Source organism: Silurus meridionalis, chromosome 20, assembly GCF_014805685.1.
Source record: "Silurus meridionalis isolate SWU-2019-XX chromosome 20, ASM1480568v1, whole genome shotgun sequence".
Classification (NCBI taxonomy): domain Eukaryota; kingdom Metazoa; phylum Chordata; class Actinopteri; order Siluriformes; family Siluridae; genus Silurus; species Silurus meridionalis.
The window spans coordinates 17,898,901-17,918,408 of NC_060903.1; the positions used below are offsets into that span (position 1 = coordinate 17,898,901).

The following is a 19,508-nucleotide window of genomic DNA, read 5'->3' on the forward strand; positions in this document are numbered from 1 at the left end:
GAGATTCATTCAGCTAGAAGGGTGTTAGTAAAGTCTGGTAGTGATGTAGGTGAGAAGGTGAGGAGACCTGAAATCAAGTCAAGTGTTCACATTAATTCATGTTCAATAGGGTTGGAGATCTTCCACACCAACCCATGGAAAGCAGATCTTTGTGCACAGGTGCATTGTCATGCTGGAACTGGATCCAGGGTGTGATACCACATCTAAAAACATCTGATACAATCCTGTGCCATTAAGTTTGTGGCAAAGGTTTGAGGATATATAAATATGATAAATATATATGCAAATTTCTGTGAAGTGGGCGGGGCTTCAAAGTCACTGCATTTCAGCTATAATGCTGTTGTACAATTTTTATTTTTGTAACTTCCTACAGTTTAAGCACAAAGTTCAGGGAAAATAATGGTGTTTCTGGCAGTCATGGGATACAAACTCAGACCCATGTTTCTTCTTAAGAAAGAAGGGAGACGGATAAAATGACCACAGTGTACTTTATTAAATGAATTTGGTACTTTGTGTTGCATTAGAATCAAATAAAAATTTACAAAAATCCAATATATACAAAAATGTAATGCTCTTTTTGTCTTACTCTTTAATGTACAATAAAATCAGGTAACAGAGTTGATGCATTTAAAGCACTTTCATCACACTATGCAACTTAGACCAATAATGAACAGGTTTTTAATCTTTTTTGCATTTTTTTTTTCCATTTAATACGTCAAGTACACCACACTAGTTTAAATTTTTATCTGTATTACGCTGTACCGTACGCCGTTTTCTCGGCATTTTCGTTGTCACCTTCTAGTCAACATACACCCTTTTTAACGGTCAGGACTAAAAAAAAGGAATGTTGTTTTTTAAAACGTACATTTGCATACATTTATTTACAGTTGAACAGCCGCTTGCGAGGGTCACGGCTGCCTGCGAGCTTCCAAAAAAAAAACGTAACAAAAAAAACCTGTACACTGTATTGACTTCGAAAACACGTCTAGCCAAAGTTCATCGAACTACTGTGCTTTTACTAATTCCAAGTGCTCTGGTGGTAACCTCTAATTAGACCAAAATATATAGAAATCAGCTTTCATCTAATTATCTAATTCTACCGGTGAGGGACGACCACACGTGTTAGTTAATAGGATTTTTCTGAATCTTTAAGTCAAAGAAAGAAAGAAAAAAAAAATGAATAATCACACGTTCTCTTTTAGACTCAAAAGCTTTCACGTTGATCCTCATGTCTTTTGATTGTTAGACGGCAAAACCAGCTCTGTCATGTGCAAAGCACAGGGACTCGAATGAAACGAATAAAAAAAAGGTGAAAATTTACATCGCTTGATGATGTGGATTTTTTTTTTGTGGTTGGAAAAACTATGCTATTGAAGGATTATTTAAGGCAAATGAAAGTGAATGAAGCAGCAATGAAAGAACGAACGACGTAATCTACCTGACTGTCCTACATTTGCGTGTTTAAGTAGTCTGAAGTCCCGGTTTTGAGCTCGGATTTTCTAGTGAGTTGGGTGTAAACAGGAGAACCACCACCTGGCCACATCTTCATTAGAACTACGTCATTTCCTTCTGGCAGGAATCCAGGCTTAAGATCCATCCTCAACAACTCCACCACAGAACTTCAAAGGTTCCACTCATTTTCTGGTAACACCCATCTTATAAGGACCATCTAACACCATTCACCAGCAGACCTGCAGATGGAGGTGCTCTGTTTACTACACCATCCTGAGGTAGGTTATTACCATTTATACTCTTTTCACAGAGACAGCAATGGTATCTAATGGTCATTGTATTAAATTAAACACAAACACGACGACACTCCAGGAAGTGCGTAATGATCTCGAGTTAACTACATATATATCTTTTACTATATAGATACGCTCTTACATAGAAAAAAGTTCCCTATGAGAACAAATTCTGAATAGGAGGTCAAGAACCCTTTGTTGAATCTTTGAAGAATTTTTTTTATTTAATCAAAGTACAAAGACGATTTTCTAAATCAGCTTCTAGGTATTAAGAAGAAATGATTAATTCACCAATAACCTGGACCCATGCATTTACACAATCAAGACCTACACTTTTAGAAAAAGAAAAAAAGTTCTTCAAAGGTTCTCTGGGAAATTAAGAAGCAGAAGTATCCAAAAAGAACATTTGGGGAACATTTGAAGAGTTTTTTTGTGATTATTATTGTATCAAACCGTAACACATTTTTACTAGTGTTTTCCAGCTCGACTGAAGCATCAGTAAAGTCCTATCTACTGTAGCAACCTTAAAGGGTTTGGAGCTTGAAAGGAACCTATGAAGGTTCTTGGTGGAACCTAATATCAGTGGGAGTTTCATGTAGAAAAATTGACAGTCTGAAGGGTTTGCCATCCAAAGAGTTCCTTAAAGAGTGTACATGAGTCAAAGTCAAAGAATCGCCATACTACAAGGGAATTCTTTTAACATGTACGGGTTGGTATCAAAACGTTTCGAGACTAGTTCTGTAACATGCCAACAGGTGGCAGCACAAGGCTGTACACACAGTCACAGGGAGCACCGACCTTCATAAGTGTCAGTGTGCCAAAAGATATCGTCCCGTTTACATCGGGAGCCATGCAACTGGTGCTGTTCTATCAGCGAGTTCTTCACTCATGTGACACAACATGATCTTCACTTCTACACCCACCCTACTCGCCAGTATTGGCTCCTGCGCATGTCGCCCTCTTACGCGAGATTCAGCTAGAAGGTCTTCGCGGAGATCTGACACTAATCGCAGAAGGTACTTCGAATAGAAGACTTCCAGGACATGTTCCAGAAGAACACAGGGGGCGCTGTATTACTGTGCATGGGAATTCTTTTGAAGGTAATAATGTGGAAATGTAGATAATTAAAGTACTTTCTTGTAAACAGAGCAAGTCTCCAAACTTTTTGATATCACCATGTGTTCCAACAAATACCGTCTTCTGTGCTTGGATAAACGTAATTTTTGGCAAAAAATGTCAAAAGTCTTTCTTGTAAGTTCTGCCTTAGCTTCACTTCAACCCCACTCCTTCTCCAATCCTGTCAGCATTATTATCCTCATTAACTTGTTCATTTAGAGGTTCTACTCATTTCTGTCATTCAGCTTGTTGGTTTTCTTCAGAACATTCGGAATTGTTTCATGTTCTGACCTTCACAATGGACGAACATAACTTCTTAACAGCAAATCCTTCGTATAGGAGCTGCTGCTACAGTAACTTTTTATTAACTCTGGAACTCTTCCACTAGAGGAACCAGGACAGAGGAACTCTTGAATGAAAGCCTTTTCAGAACCACCAACCACCAGATTACCAAAAGACCTGCGATACGCTGGGAATGCAAATCAGAAGCCTGTCCATCAAACCTGTAATTCTCCATCAGGATCATTCTAGAACTTCATTACGGATGTATCTTCTGGCTCATATACTGTAGTCTAATGTTATGACTGAACCAATCCAATCTATGCTACAATATCAGTATCAGAGCTCACACGATCCACCGCCGCCCGGTGCAGCCGTCTTTACAGCAGCTCTTGCCAAGTTGTGAAAAAAGATCAGGGAGATCTTTGAGCTCTAAACACATCACATGTGTCGAGAGCATAAAATACACCAGGGGTTCAGGGATCAATGCCAAATCCGATTGGAACCAATCCAACATGAGCAGCCAAAATATCGCTACATCTTCATTTTATATAGATCACAAACGCCCCAGGTTTCATATGCAGAAAGAAATCTAATCCAAGAAATCGAGTGCAAACAGAGGGACATTCAGTAGGTGTTTGAAGAAGTTATTGAATATCAATAGTTTCGGAGAAAACAGCACGTTTGATATCAGCCAGAACTTCAATCCGAGTTGTTCTTACTGTTTTTTTATACCTCCATCACTCGTCTTTTTCTGGTCTACACTGGAAATTTCTGGTTTTGTACGCAAACGTATTTGAAATGTAACTACATTGTAGAAAAGGTGTTTATGAGGACACGACGGATGAGAGTGAAATGCAAACAGTGCCACCAGGAAGAAGTCAGGGAGCTCCTGAAGCTTGAGGACGAGCAAAGTGAACATCGACATCTTTGAGAAAACAGTTTCCGTGGCAAAGGGGAGGAAAACGTCTGAAAACTTTCCATGGGAACTTCATCTGGGGAAATTTGAAAATATTCCAAGTTGAAAACTTACCAGAAATGAATGGGAACTCATATGGAATTTGGGGAAATGTATATAAACTGTTTCATATTCAAAAATAAATATAAACATTTTGTTTGGTTAAAAGCTGACATGCATGAAACAAATACAGATTTAAAAAAAAAAAAGACATTTTTGACTTTGTTAATATAATTTTGTTGCACAACAGCTTACACACAGCACAATGATGTTTTATGTAATATTTATGCAATTTTCGTGAAAACTCGTCAAGCTGGACGTTTTCTGACGTTATTTCGTGTGCAGCATTGAAGAATCTATGTGTGTTATATGTGAGGAATGTACAGTGCCTGTAGGGGGCGTGGCCTCAGTAACCCTGCAGTAAGTGTGCTGTGTGCATGTGACTGATGAATGTGCAGGTAACAATTCCACTGAAACTGCATTAAATCTGGATGTTCTTCCCAAAATATTCCTGCAAGATTTTTTTACCAAATTGAAGTTTCCTGTTATAGGTTCACCTTCAATTTAGTAAATTCTCAATAATTCCAGTTAAGTTCCATGGAAAGTTTCCAGTTTTGAAAAATCCCAGAATATTGCAACCCTAATTGACACACAGGCCGAACAAACAGAAATGGTGAAGGTTTCATTATGAAGTGCATTGGAACACACACACACACACACATGGACACTTCAGTACATAACATTAGATCCAAATCAGCTTCAGAACGTTTTCTTGGGAAAGGTTTTGGTGGATCTGTGCTTCCTTGGGAAAATATGTTCACATGCTCAAAATTCTTCAGGTAGTTGTATTGTGTCTTACTTCGATTAAGGTCCTGTTCATATTTTTGTCACGATGCTATGAAATGCTAATTGTTAAGAAAAAGGAACTGATCCTGACTAGAAGATAAGGATTCGGATTTAAAACTTAATCTCATTTAAAACATGTGACTGGACTGATAAATTGTATCGAATGTGCTCCCATAGTCACCTTAAGTAATTAATGGCATACAGTGAAGCATTGTGCAGGTCAAAATGTCAAACCTTAACCGAGCACACGTCGAAATCCTGATCTAAATTTAAAGAGAAATGATGTCAAGGAACTTGTTTTAACCGAATCTAACAACAAAGGATCACAACGAGAACTTCAGACTTGTACCATTTCAATAAAGGAACCGTTTTCTCTGTGCTCAAGTCTTGTGCTTTGTCACACTGCTCATGCTCCTCACATTCCTCACCCTCCTCATGCTCCTTATCCTCCATACACTCCTCATACTCTTTACCCTCCTCACACTCCTCATGCTCCTCACCCTAATCACGCTCCTCATCCTCCTCATGCTCCTCATACTCTTTACCCTCCTCATGCTCCTCATACTCCTCACGCTCCTCATCCTCCTCATACTCTTTACCCTCCTTATGCTCCTCATCCTCCTCACACTCCTCATCCTCCTCACGCTCCTCGTACTCTTTACCCTCCTCATCCTCCTCACACTCCTCATCCTCTTAATGCTCCTCACACTCCTCATCCACCTCATGGTCCTCACCCTTCACACACTCCTCATCCTTCTTACGCTTCTCATGCTCCTCACCCTCCTTACGCTTCTCACCCTCCTCATCCTGCTCATCCTCCTTACACTCCTCATCTTGCTCATCCACCTCATGTTCCTCATCCTCCTCATGCTCCTCATCCTCTTCAGGCTCCTCACCCTCCTTGTCCTCCTCATCCTTCTCACACTCCTCATCCTCCAAACACTCCTTATGCTCTCTAATCTCCTCATGCTCCTCATCCTCCTCACACACCCTGTTGACCCCACAGAGTACGTCCTCGCCAGCATCTGATCTCCTATAAAAAGACACTATGAAGCACTTTGCAGATATATATTTTTCCCCCCTCATATACAGATGAGATGTTTGGCAGATTTAAAGATACAGTGTTGTATTTGTGGACAGCCGTGTCTGGTACTGCTGCACGAATACACACACACACACACACACACACACACACACACACACACACTCACGGAATCGTAAAACACTCGTTCGAGTTCACACAGAGTCAAGGAGAACACCGTATCTTTAATCTATTAGAGGAGGAGGAAGTGGAGGAATCCATCCCAGCTCTGATGGGTGTGCGGCTGCTGTAGATTGAATGTGTGTATGTTGTATATGTCTTTCAGTTCATACATGTGTGTGTGTGTGTGTGTGTGTGTGTGTGTATGTGTGTCGGTAAGTGAGCCATTCTTGAGTGATCCATTCGAGCCGAGCTGCCAGGAAGTGTGTTCTTGGCCTGGTTCCTTCTCCAGGAGAGAAGTTGTGTGTTTGAGCCCGGGTCCGTCCCAGTCTTTCATTCACGTGTTTTTTTTTTTCTTTTTTTTCTTGTTATACAATATTCAAGTAGACGATTGAAATGCTGCCCTGTGTTTTGTTTCTTTTTTTATGTACACTTACTGGCAGAGACTCCAGGTCCACCATGTCCACTATGGAGTCCAACATGGACCTGGATGATTAATTTTTTTTGTACATTTATTTGTAATTTTTTGGCACTGCAAGAGTTTTGCTGATGTTGGACGACTCGTGGGTTTCAACACCCTTCACCCTGGTGAGTTTCTTTTTGTCTCCACCAGTTTTTTTCAGCACAAGACTTGGGTCGCCTGCTCGTTCTTTCGTCCAACACGACCGGCAACGTCGCTACGTCAGGACTTCATGAACGAGGAACGCTTTATGGCAGATTTAAAGGCCTGAACGACACTAAATATATTTTGTTGACCAGAAAAGGAGGCTTTACAGAATAGGCTCATTAACTGGCTGTAGTGTTTTGCAGACTCGGTGAAAAAAAAATTCCCTGATTAAAAGAAAATGAGGGAAAAACCTGAATGGAATCAAAATAATAATAATAAAAAAACACCACCAATCCATACACCAGTGAACATGTTGCGCCTATTTTCTTTGTTTTTTAAATTTTCTTTTTTTTAAGTTTTTTTTTGCCTTTTTTTTTTTTGCAATCCATGACAATCAACGTCATGGCTAAATGCTTGACAGTCCCGCATGTTATTGCCACAGTCCTGCTGTTAATGGATGATAACCTACAAGTTTCCATGCGCAAAAGCGTTGGAAAAGTGGGTGAGCTACAACGTGGTCTCGTACTCCAGCCGCTCCTGGACGAGCATGTCATCCTTGTACTGCAGTCGAGGTGGCGTCGGCGAGTTAGCAATAGCCAAGATGGCTCTACGTATGCCGCGGTCCAGCACGTGCCTTTCCCAGGCAGGGTATCGGTTCCTGCATACGTCTATTCTGATGACAGTTTCGTCCACGCGAAGGGTCCGGGAGGACGGCGTGGACGGTGCTGTGGGACGGACCTGAAAAACAGGAGCGCATCCGTCCCGTTCGGCGTACTTGGCGTCGCGGTCAGCGTCCCTTGCCAGAGTGCCGCCCCTGTTAGAGCGAAGGGAATTGGTGGCTCCTTCGGTCGCCATGGAGAAGCCGCTTGTGACGTTGGTATCATCCAGCTGGCTCAGGCTGGCAGAGCGTCCGAACCGAGGCCCGTTAGGATGGAAGAAAGCGTAGTACATAAGCATGAAGACGATTCCGGTGAAGAAGCTCGAGAAGATCACACACAGGGCAGGAACGGCGAAAGCGTCGGTGCCCAGCGGCGAGCGGTACAGGTACCACAGCGTGCTGAGCGCCGCGTTTTCCAACAAGATCACCAAATAGTAGATGAACAGGCGGCAGCGCGTGTGTCCTTCCTTGACGTTGAACCAGCTGAAGATGTAGATGATCCCCACCACCATGTCGAAGACGATCTCCTCCCACTTGGTGACGCAGAACTCGGTCTCGCAGTGCACGATCCAGAAGGTCATGATGCACCAGTGCAGCACGATGAAAATCCCGAAGTAGAGCTGAAACACGGAGGCGAACAGAGCGAAGGTCACCACGCGTGCCGCGATGGTGAAAAAGTGCCAGCAGAACTGGATAATGACCGCCAGGTAGCTGACGGGCTTCTTGTCGTCGCGTGAATCCCGTAACGCTTTCTGGTAGGACGCCAGAGCCCAAGCCAAGGACACCAGAGAGGCAGCAGCAGTCATTCCTGAAACCGAACCAGAGAATATACGCTGTTAGAAGGAAATACAATCAAATGAATAATACTGTGTAATACTGCTGAGTAATACGATCCTTTTGCCAGAGACTGCTGTAGAGTACAAGAAACAAAAAATGTGGAATATTTATATTTATTTTTGTCAGTGTCTGATGTCCACCACTGTTTTTTTTTTGGCAAAAACTTTTCCCTCAGGATTAATGAAGTTCTTAAATTAATAAAGCTCTTATAATCAGCAGTATTACACAATATTATTAGCATAGCTAATAACAACGCAGTCTCTTTCGTGTTATGCAAACTGACCCCTACAAATCTTGCTTTTTCATTTACACCATTAGCGCATTTTTGTCGATTAGCTTAGTAGTACATCGACAACTGCGCTGCTGGAATTGACTGAACAAAGCTAACACTGCAACAGAACCAATGTGAGGAAGCTAAAACAATTTCATTAAAAATATATGGGTTGCTATAATATAGTTTAGCATGATGATGATGATGCATTTCACATACATTATATAAATACTGTCATATGCCAAACCTGTTCACAAAGCCAGTTTCATGAAGATGGACCCTATTGAACCTCTTTAGAACAACACCACAGGCCTCCTCACTTCATTTACATCAATACCTGACGCTCAGTTACTAACACACATGCATCTGAATGAATCTCACACAAATCTCTACAAAATCTAGTGGAACATCTTCTCAGAAGAATGGAGCTCATTATAGGAAATGAGGATTAAATGTGGAATGAGATGTTCAAAAAGATACCACAATCCAATCTTATGCTATTTGCTATAATGTTATCCTAAGTAGGAATCATTATGCTAGCATCACAAACAACATACTTTGGACATCTTAGCATTTCCTTTAAATCAATCTACCGGATTTTTTAATGGGAAAACCTATTAAGAAGAACTAATCTAGATGATCTAAAGTTGATCGGTTTGAATATGTGATGCGAATATACTCCATGAGAGGAACCGGCGGCAGATCCGTCCAACAAACACGTTTATTCTTTATGACATCTTTGAGCGCGCATGGCTCCTGAGTACACGGGCGCTAATAAAAAAAAGTACAAGCTAATAAAAGGGCCATAAGTGTGCTTCATTCATCCTGCTTCGTATAGCAATTGTGTGGAATTACAAAATCCCGCGCAGGCTTCAAACGAAATTGGAAGTGAAATGTGGCGAATGACTCATGAGGCGCGTTGAACATTGTTAGCGCCGTCGGGTCTCCTCAGAGAAATGTTTTATTTACGATCATAGATCGGCTCTGTGATGTCTGAGCGCAATGCTAACTGCGTGGCGGCTCGGGGACGACAGAGGCAGAGGATTACAGGAGAAAATTCTACCTGATGGAGTCTGAACAGTAAAGACTCGAAGCCTGAGGAGCTCAAGTTTATAGCAGAGAAAGAGACAGAGAGAGAGACTCCAGATTTTGATGAGGAGAAGGGTACCATGGTTACTAAGAGCTTCATAGTGATGAGGATGGAGAGAAAGAAGTAGAACATGGAGAACAGACGTACAAAGAAAAACGATTCATTACGAAATGAAAGACTCCTTGGTGAGTTTTTGTGTGATGGTTTGCAGACGATTCTGTTTCCTTATTGCACCAGAACACGCATTTACTTTTTATAGCTACGTTACTGGTGTATTGGTGTTACTGGTCCCTCACCTCTGTTTTCTCTTTCCATGCTAATACAACAAAATGAAACCACATCTCAAGTTTTCATGCTAACAGAAAACCAGACATCGTTAACCTCGTTAGCACTCTTTCCATTCAGAAGTAAGTTTAACATGCACTGTATTTCGATTTGAGTAGGAAAGCTTCTGTACAAGCTCGCTTTAAGGCACTTCAATCAATTCAGCAGTGGATATTCTGTAGATTTAATTTTGAGTTTGGGTGTAAATAAAACCTGCGCGCTAGAAAACGATCTTCTAGTCATTTCTGACAAGCCACACCCCTTTACTTTTCCTGAGAAATACAGAAGACGTGACTCCACTGGATCTAATAAATACAGAAGCCACGCCTCCTTACTCATACCGATACACCAGGGCCACACCTCCTCAAATCTCCCTTCTTCTATCTCTGTTTTATGAACTAAAACATGTTCAGGAAGTCGAGCCAACCGAGGACGATTAAACAGATCTGGATGGCTGAACAGAGAGCAATCAGAAGACAATCAGCAGACGCCAGTGCCATGACTTTCATTCATCCTTTCCTGAAATCCGGCAATGCAGACACAGCGGGAAGATAAAAACGTCAATGAGAGGGCAGACGAAAGAGACATGCAGCCAGACAGAGATCTAGTCCATTCAAGTCCACTGCTACAAACAGTGTGAGAAGTAACGTCTCACATTACACTCCGCACAACGCCTCAGTTCGGAAAGGCACCTTCATGTCACAGCAGCAGCACCAGCAGCATGCCATCCAGCCAGAAATCCATCCAGTCTCCATCAACCACCACGATCTGGGACTGGAACATTCTCCCAGGCCAATCCGAGCGAACGGGAAGGTGTTAATTATTGCACGTTAGGACTTCATTAACACACCACAGGCCATGCTGGTACAGAAAGGTGTGTAAATAGGAGTTACTGTGAAGTTTATGCTTAATGTTAGCCCTAAATAAATCATTTTTAAGCCACGTATGGCTAAACTTGCACTTCACCATCGCTGATTAATAAAATCTGATTCACTTCTGTGGTACAATCCGAAAGAGATTCGCCCCAATAACAGAAAGCTGATTGGCTGTTGGTCTCATTTGTAGTCGTAATACAGCGAAATTATATTCAGACCAGCAAAGACAAAAACTACAACACCGCAAAAACAAACAAAAACATTCCAAAGTGCTTCGGGATCATTTCAGTGAGCGTTAAGAGTTTACGTTACATGGACATGGAATGATTTAAGACGTAGAACAGCAAAATGTAAGACTTTTCAAGGCCTAAAATTTATATTTATAAATGGTAGACTTTTTTTGACTCCGGTGAAACCCTGTATACTGTATCTTTATATTAATAGCGATGGCAGAGTTCAATCCCAGAAAACAATCATGCGGATCGGATATTTGGAGAAAGCATATCGGATATACGACATAACGAAGAAATCAGCGCAGGTCCTCAATCTGCAGCTTTTTATTCTTACACTGAGTTATTAAATATGTGTGTGTGATTCAGCCTGTACTCAAGCCAGGGTATATTTACAAATTGTTCGGTTCGCAGAGCTTATTTTTGATGCCTTATTTATATATTTAACCCACTTAGATTAAATCCAGCCCATTAGGAAACCCAACGTGGTTTAATGACTACTTTGTGAAGTGGGATAATTAGCGGGCAAAGGCCAGGCTGTAATTTCTCTTCCCTGTGCTTTCCTGCGAAGCCTGCAGACGCTCTCCTTGTTCTTCTTCTTCTACTTCTTCTTCTCCTCTTTTACGTCTTTCACCCTCCCTCCCTCCCTCCCTCCCACTTTCGTGCGCATGCAGCACATCCTGAGGAGACGGTCGCCACGGGAACCGAGGCCCGAGTCAGGGAGGTGACGTAATGCTACCGTCTCCTCATGGAGGCTGCGGTAATTCAGGACAGGCAGAGAGGGAGGAGTGTGTGTGTGTGTGTGTGTGTGTGTGTGTGTGTGAGCGAAACCTCACCGCAGTGTCTTCTGATGAACATTTTCGTAAAGAATTTAAAAGGAATCTCCCACCTCAGTGATGGATCTCTGATGCAGATCATTATTTTAGTCGGTGTGTTTTTACAGAATCGCCCCTGACATTTCGTATGTTTATGGACAAAAAAAAAGTTTCTAGCGCTTTGCTGTACACTGATGTTCTTTTAGAATATTTGCCTATTTTACTCATACCCCAATTTTCTTACATGTACACAAAGCTCTGCCCACAAACTTCATTCCATTAGTTTGGATTAGAAGTTACTGTCATGGCATCACTTTCAGACTTCTAGAGCTGAGTTACAGACCCACATACAGCTGTGTAAAGTATTTGAGTAAATGCACTTCATTACTGTACTTAAGCATTTTCCTGTTTTACTATCAAAGATAAAAGCAACTTTTACTCTCTCTGCTCAACTACATTAATGATTCAATACATATACTTTTTATTCCACCACATCTTAATTGACAATGAGCGTTAACAATTTATAGAAGGCCGTTTCCAACACATAAAAAAAAAAGAGTTTGCCTAAATGCGATTTTATTTGGACTTTTTTTATTTCTTACAATTCCAGCTTTATTTCTCGCAACTCCAATTTTATTTGTCGCAATTCTGACAATTTTTCTTACAATTTCTCCTTTTTCTTGCAATTCCGACTTTATTTCTGCCAGTTCTTTTCTAACAATCAAGAGTTAGCTTGAGCTATCACTTTCACAGATCGATTTATTGATTGTAGCCTATTTTATTTTCAATGTGTAAAGATGTCTAGCATTACAGAGGGGTGACGCTGCCTGACTGGCTCAAAAAACAGAATTGCGAGAAATAAAGTCGGAATTGCGAGAAGTAAATTTGGAATTAGGCAAACGTTTTCTATGTGGCAGAAACAGAAACAGGCTTCCATGGTTTATTTATTCTGCAGACGAAGCGTCTCGCCAACTTAAGGGTATGGAAGGTATGCGATGTGAAGGCCAATGGTTCTTCTACTTTGTGACATGATCCTGTCATTTTATTCGTTACCTAAAGATACGTTTTTTTTAAGATAGCTTTACTAATCTGTAGTTGATGCAGTGTTAACGAGGTGTACAATTTGATTCGTATTTTAAGAAATAAAACCTCACAAATCAGTTTTCAGCTTTTCACTAACGAAAATGCATCTTTGCGTCTGTGTTCAATACGAGCCAAATACTCAAATACTGTTCAAATCAGATCCTCAAAGACTTTTACTCAAGCTCTATTGGAAAGGGTTTTAACTTTCAGTATGTTTTGCAGTAAGGTATCTGTACTTTGACTCGAGTATGATTAACAGGTACACTTTACACTTCTGCCTACATATGTGATGTGAAGATGTGAAAAGTCTTCAGGGGCGTGTCTATAAAATGACTGACAAAAGTCCAATCTAAATACAAACAAGCACTGACTAATACTCTTTAAGTATTTCAAATAATAATTATTCTGAGAATGAAAAAGATAATTATAATTTTATATTAATTATAGACTTCTAAAAGGTGTAATTTTATGGCTAAACCTCACAAGACAATGCGATTTGACTGGATAATGGATCTACATGCACTGATTCGTTTCCCCGTCATTCAGGATCGTTTGTTTCCTTAAACCGTCTCGAGGAAAATGAAGAATATGTAAAGAGACGAGATGTGAGACCTTTTTGTAATATTTTGGTTTCAAAGCCAAAACAAATGAATATACGTGGTCTGTTGTGCTCAGACCTCATCGGGCATCGCAGAGTATATTACACTTTACACACGGTGTGTAGCATGGATCTTCTCCTGCTTTGGATCGGAGCAGGAGTTTTTAATGCACAACACGAACATGGAGCTTTCTGACGGCAGATCTAAATCAATAAGAGGCTCGGTTCAGTGCGCTAATCAGAAAAACACATGCCACAGGTACAAGTAAAGAAATATATATAGCCCATCCCATATTGCCATCTCTTTACTGATAAACAAACAAAGCACACCTCCTTCATTGGGACTGATAAATACATAGGCCACGCCCCCTTCACTAGAACAATACAGACTCCATATATCCTATGGGTATATTGTTACTTCTATGCAGTGGTGGATGAAGTACTCAAACCATGTAGTTGAGTAAAAGTTGAGTAAAAATATGACTCCAGTAAAAGTAAAAGTGCTCCCTTTAATCTTTCATCAAAAGTACAAACGTTTTTGATGCTGAACTGTATGTTGGTGAGGGTGTGTAGGAGTAGATACCACCAAGCGACGATGGCGTTTCTAGCTTAAATTAAGCCCTGGGTGAACCACGCCATCACCCAAACATCTCCCACATTCGCTTTGGAAAGCGAATCTTTGCTTCAGCTACACATTTTTGAGAGCTTCCATTTCCTGTATAAATATCACCCTAAATGTATTTATTGCACAAATACACGTGTGATTGTGCCCAATTTATCAAACTACAAACAATACATACATACAATACAAATAACAATAACAAATACAACATCTATATCCTTAAATCTCTTTTAAATGAGGATTTTAAGCTGCACTGGAGATTCTCCCTTACTGAACTCAGTTTATCTTCCTTTATGACATCACCCCAATTAAACGTAACTAAATCAATAAGTGCTGTTTAACTACAATCCGACTAGACGACGAGGCTGGAACTTGTTGCTACACACATTATGATAAACTACACACTATAAATTATAATGTTATGCAGCTAAAATAAATATCGTGTCTCTATGAGTAAAAGCACAGCAGGCAACAGCATAACCGAAGTGATATAACAGTTATTAACCTGTTTCATTAAATGCATTATCCTTTACGTCCCTCATAACGAGATGAGCGATAGAGCCGCAAACACACCTTTATCTCCTGCACGTTTCCTCCCTACTTCTTTCCTCTTTTTTCTGAATTGGGCTCCTGAGGCTTTAGACCTTTTTTCGTCTCCTTTTTAAAAGTGGACTATTTGACTGAAATGCAGTGAAGTCAAAGTTAAAGTGTCCACAAATGGAAATACATCAGTAAAGTACAGATACGCAAAAAACTACTAAAGTACAGTAACGAATTATATTTACTTTCTTACTGTCCACCACTGTTTCTAAGGGATACCCACCTCATGAGTGTGTGTGTGTGTGTGTGTGTGTGTGTGTGTGTGTGTGTGTGTGTGTGTGTGTGCAATCCCTCACCCTGTTAGTCATTAATATCCTGCATACATAAAGGTACATCTGCTCTGCTATAACACACATTACACAACTCACTACTGCGCACAAGTCCCAGATAAAATAACACACATTACACAACTCACTACTGCGCACAAGTCACAGATAAAATAACACAATACACAACTCACTACTGCGCACAAGTCCCAGATAAAATAACACACATTACACAACTCACTACTGCGCACAAGTCCCAGATAAAATAACACAATACACAACTCACTACTGCGCACAAGTCACAGATAAAATAACACACATTACACAACTCACTACTGCGCACAAGTCACAGATAAAATAACACAATACACAACTCACTACTGCACAAGTCACAGATAAAATAACACATTACACAACTCACTACTGCACAAGTCACAGATAAAATAACATACATCACACAACTCACTACTGCGCAAGTCACAGATAAAATAACACAATACACAACTCACTACTGCACAAGTCACAGATAAAATAACACACATTACACAACTCACTACTGCGCACAAGTCACAGATAAAATAACACACATTACACAACACACTACTGCACACAAGTCACAGATAAAATAACACACATTACACAACTCACTACTGCGCACAAGTCACAGATAAAATAACACACATTACACAACTCACTACTGCACACAAGTCACAGATAAAATAACATACATTACACAACTCACTACTGCGCACAAGTCACAGATAAAATAACACACATTACACAACTCACTACTGCGCACAAGTCACAGATAAAATAACACAATAGACAACTCACTACTGCACAAGTCACAGATAAAATAACACAATACACAACTCACTACTGCACACAAGTCACAGATAAAATAACATACATTACACAACTCACTACTGCGCACAAGTCACAGATAAAATAACACAATACACAACTCACTACTGCACACAAGTCACAGATAAAATAACACACATTACACAACTCACTACTGCGCACAAGTCACAGATAAAATAACACAATACACAACTCACTACTGCGCACAAGTCACAGATAAAATAACACAATACACAACTCACTGCACACAAGTCACAGATAAAATAACACACATTACACAACTCACTACTGCGCAAGTCACAGATAAAATAACACAATACACAACTCACTACTGCACACAAGTCACAGATAAAATAACACACATTACACAACTCACTACTGCACACAAGTCACAGATAAAATAACACATTACACAACTCACTACTGCGCACAAGTCACAGATAAAATAACACAATACACAACTCACTACTGCGCACAAGTCACAGATAAAATAACACACATTACACAACTCACTACTGCGCACAAGTCACAGATAAAATAACACACATTACACAACTCACTACTGCGCACAAGTCACAGATAAAATAACACAATTACACAACTCACTACTGCACAAGTCACAGTGAAGCCCATGTTCTCCAATACTGTGGTCGAATTGAAAAATAACACGATTTCAAATTAAAAGGCTCTGAAGATGAACAGGTTTGTACATGTAACAGAGAGAGAGAGAGAGAGAGAGAGAGAGAGAGAGAGAGAGAGAGATGAATAGAAATACAATGGTACATAGATAGATAGATAGATAGATAGATAGATAGATAGATAGATAGATAGATAGATAGATAGATAGATAGATAGAACTAGGCAGAGAGATAGAGAAAGAGAAAGAAATAGGCATAAATAGAAATACAGAGGTACAAAGAAAAAAAGGATATAGACAGAGAGAGAGAGAGAGAGAGAGAGAGAGAGAGAGAGAGAGAGAGAGAGAGAGACAAAAATAGTAATACAGAGGCAGATAGCAAAAAACATCAACAGAGAGCAACTGATAGACAGTATTTTTTTTATAAATAATAAAAACTTTAGGTTTAAAGAATTCGTTGCTATAATAAGAAAATATTCACTAAACATAGATATTAAAATTTATAAAAAACTACAACAACATTTTCTGAAATAACTGAAATCACTGAGTAAATAAAACAGAACTTGTATCAGCGGCTGTCCGTCTGTTTCTGTTCAGATTTCACATAAACCTGAAGATAATTAAGCAATAACTGATAAGTTCACGTGTAGTTTTAATCATCAACGAATTTTAATATCTCGTAGCTCATACAATAATCGCAATCTAAACACGCTTCTCCTGTAGCGAGGACCTTTAAAATAATGGTTATAGGTGATCATGTATGGTGATTATGGTATACGATAAGTCAGCGTCGCTCATGCGATCGATACGTGAGACTCTACGTGTAAACGACAAAAGCTGCCTCTATATTCAGTCCCAAAAAACTGAGACATTCTGATGAATCTACTGAAACAAGTAACTGCTTTTACTTCAGCTTCTTATTTCTTTTGGAAAACGAGACACGAACACTGAAGAGTAAATGAGAGGCGCTGATCCACCCACAGGCTTGTGTTCCACACTGAGACCCGAGTAAAAGTGCAAACACTCGCATTCTCGTACAAAAATACTCCTACATTTATATCAAGCCTTAAAGCCTTATATCAAGCCTATATTTTAAGACTTTCAAATAATCCTAAGATTTTTTTCGCTGAATTTTTTCAAAAATATTTACTGTATGAGCAAATGTTTGTGGACACCTGACCATAAGGTTGGTTTGTGCTTTTTTTTTGAACATCCCATTCCAAATTCCATTTACACTTATAATAGGCTCCACACTTCTGGAAAGATAGATAGAGCCACTTGCTTTTTATGGAGATTTGTGGAGATTCATTCAGCCACAAGGATGTTAGTAAATTCATGTATTGATGTAGGTGAGGAGGCCTCGGGTGCAGTCAGTGTTCCCATTTAACAGTTCGGAGAAGAACCACATAAGATATATGGAAAAGTCAGGTGTCAATACTTTCGTCCATCTAGTATTTTTTAGCTACAACTTTTATTCTTATTTGATATATGATGATTTTTTTAGCTAATTTCCCAATTTTTCCCAATCAAGTTTGTTAGCATCTAATCAACAGCTTCCTGTCTAAGATTTATTGGTGAGTGAAGATGAATAATAAATGGTAGGCTTCAGTAGCTTTTACTAGCTGATAATTAGGCTTCACTGGGCTTCATTAGGTTTCACTAGGCTTTACTAGCTGTTCATTGCACTTTAGTAGGCTTCACTAGCTTTTACTAGCTGATAATTAGGCTTCACTAGGCTTCACTATGCTTCACTAGGCTTCATTAGGCTTCACTAGGCTTTACTAGCTGTTCATTGGCCTTCATTAGGCTTCATTAACTTTCAGTAGCTGATAATTAGGCTTTATTATGACATTTATCTGATTACCTTGCACGGCCTGAAGCTTGTGAGTCTGAATGATGATGCAGAGCTGCAGGACCAGCTGAGGTGCGCTCTCCAGGAAGGTAGCGAGCAGGTGGAGCATGCTGACGTCCGCGTACTCGTACACCATCCTCCAGTAGAACCTCCAGCGGTCGTTCTCGCTGCTGTGTCTGCTCCGGATACCCAAGTAGATGGTGTGGAAATACCTGAGGAGCACAGAGGACATTTTCAAATCAGATAAAGTCATTAAAAAAACCTTTGCTGTCTTATTTGTTCGATTATTATTACAAGTTTAAAATCTTACAAATGTAAATTATAGAATGCAAATGTCAAATATTCTGCAGTGTAGCACGATGACAAACATTTTCTTTTGCTCTTCAGAAGATGGAACTCATTTAAACTTCAGGCTGACTCAAAGAACAACTATGACAACAGCTCCCAGAAGATTTCCACATCTGATTAAAATTCAATGCCCTTAAAGACACACATCCACAACCAGCCAGAGCTTCAGGCTCCAACATCACCTGAACAACAAACAACAAACAGATAAATACTGGTGTATTGAGGGAAATGTGAGGCTTTAAACCCTTAACATCAGCATCCCAAAGTATTCACACCACTTACCTACTGTCAGTCTAGAAAACAGTAAAGGGGAAAAAAGCAGGTGAGGCATGAAGCAGGTGAGATCTTTACCAGTAAGCCACAAAACATGAAAGATGAGGAACTGATGTGAGGTGTGGCAGCACTCGCACCTGGTTCCTGCTGTGGATACGAATATGTATAGGTGTATAGGTGTAAAGGTGTGTGCATGTGTGTGTGTGCATGTGTGTGTGTGTGTGTGTGTGTGTGTGTGTGTGTGTGTGTGTGTGTGTTTGATGATTATGATTTTAAACTTGTTCTTTCCACAAGTTAGTCTTTGTCTTTCTAAACAGTCATCTTTGTGCACCTTTGATATCAATATATCAGTTTTTCATATCATGAAACATTTTTTTTAAATGTATTGAATTTTCTAAATCTTCAGCAATTTTATCTGAATAAATGTTTACATTTAATATCTGTTCATATTAATACCTGTTTTAGGTGTTTAATACTTGAGTGCTACTTTCATGATGCTCTCACATTCTCTCA

General features: G+C 39.9%; 1 protein-coding gene across 1 annotated transcript in view; it reads right to left on the reverse strand.

Moving 5' to 3' along the window:
* Positions 1 to 7,252: 7,252 nt before the first annotated feature.
* xkr4 (XK related 4) overlaps positions 7,253 to 19,508 on the reverse strand; it is a 44,408-nt gene continuing 32,152 nt past the window's right edge. Inside the window, exons 2-3 of the mRNA XM_046877218.1 lie at positions 18,387 to 18,586; positions 7,253 to 8,218 (exon numbers count right to left, since the gene is read on the reverse strand). Of these exons, the coding sequence (XP_046733174.1) occupies positions 7,260 to 8,218; positions 18,387 to 18,586 (1,159 nt within the window). The 3' untranslated portion in view covers positions 7,253 to 7,259. The remainder of the gene's footprint in view (positions 8,219 to 18,386; positions 18,587 to 19,508) is intronic.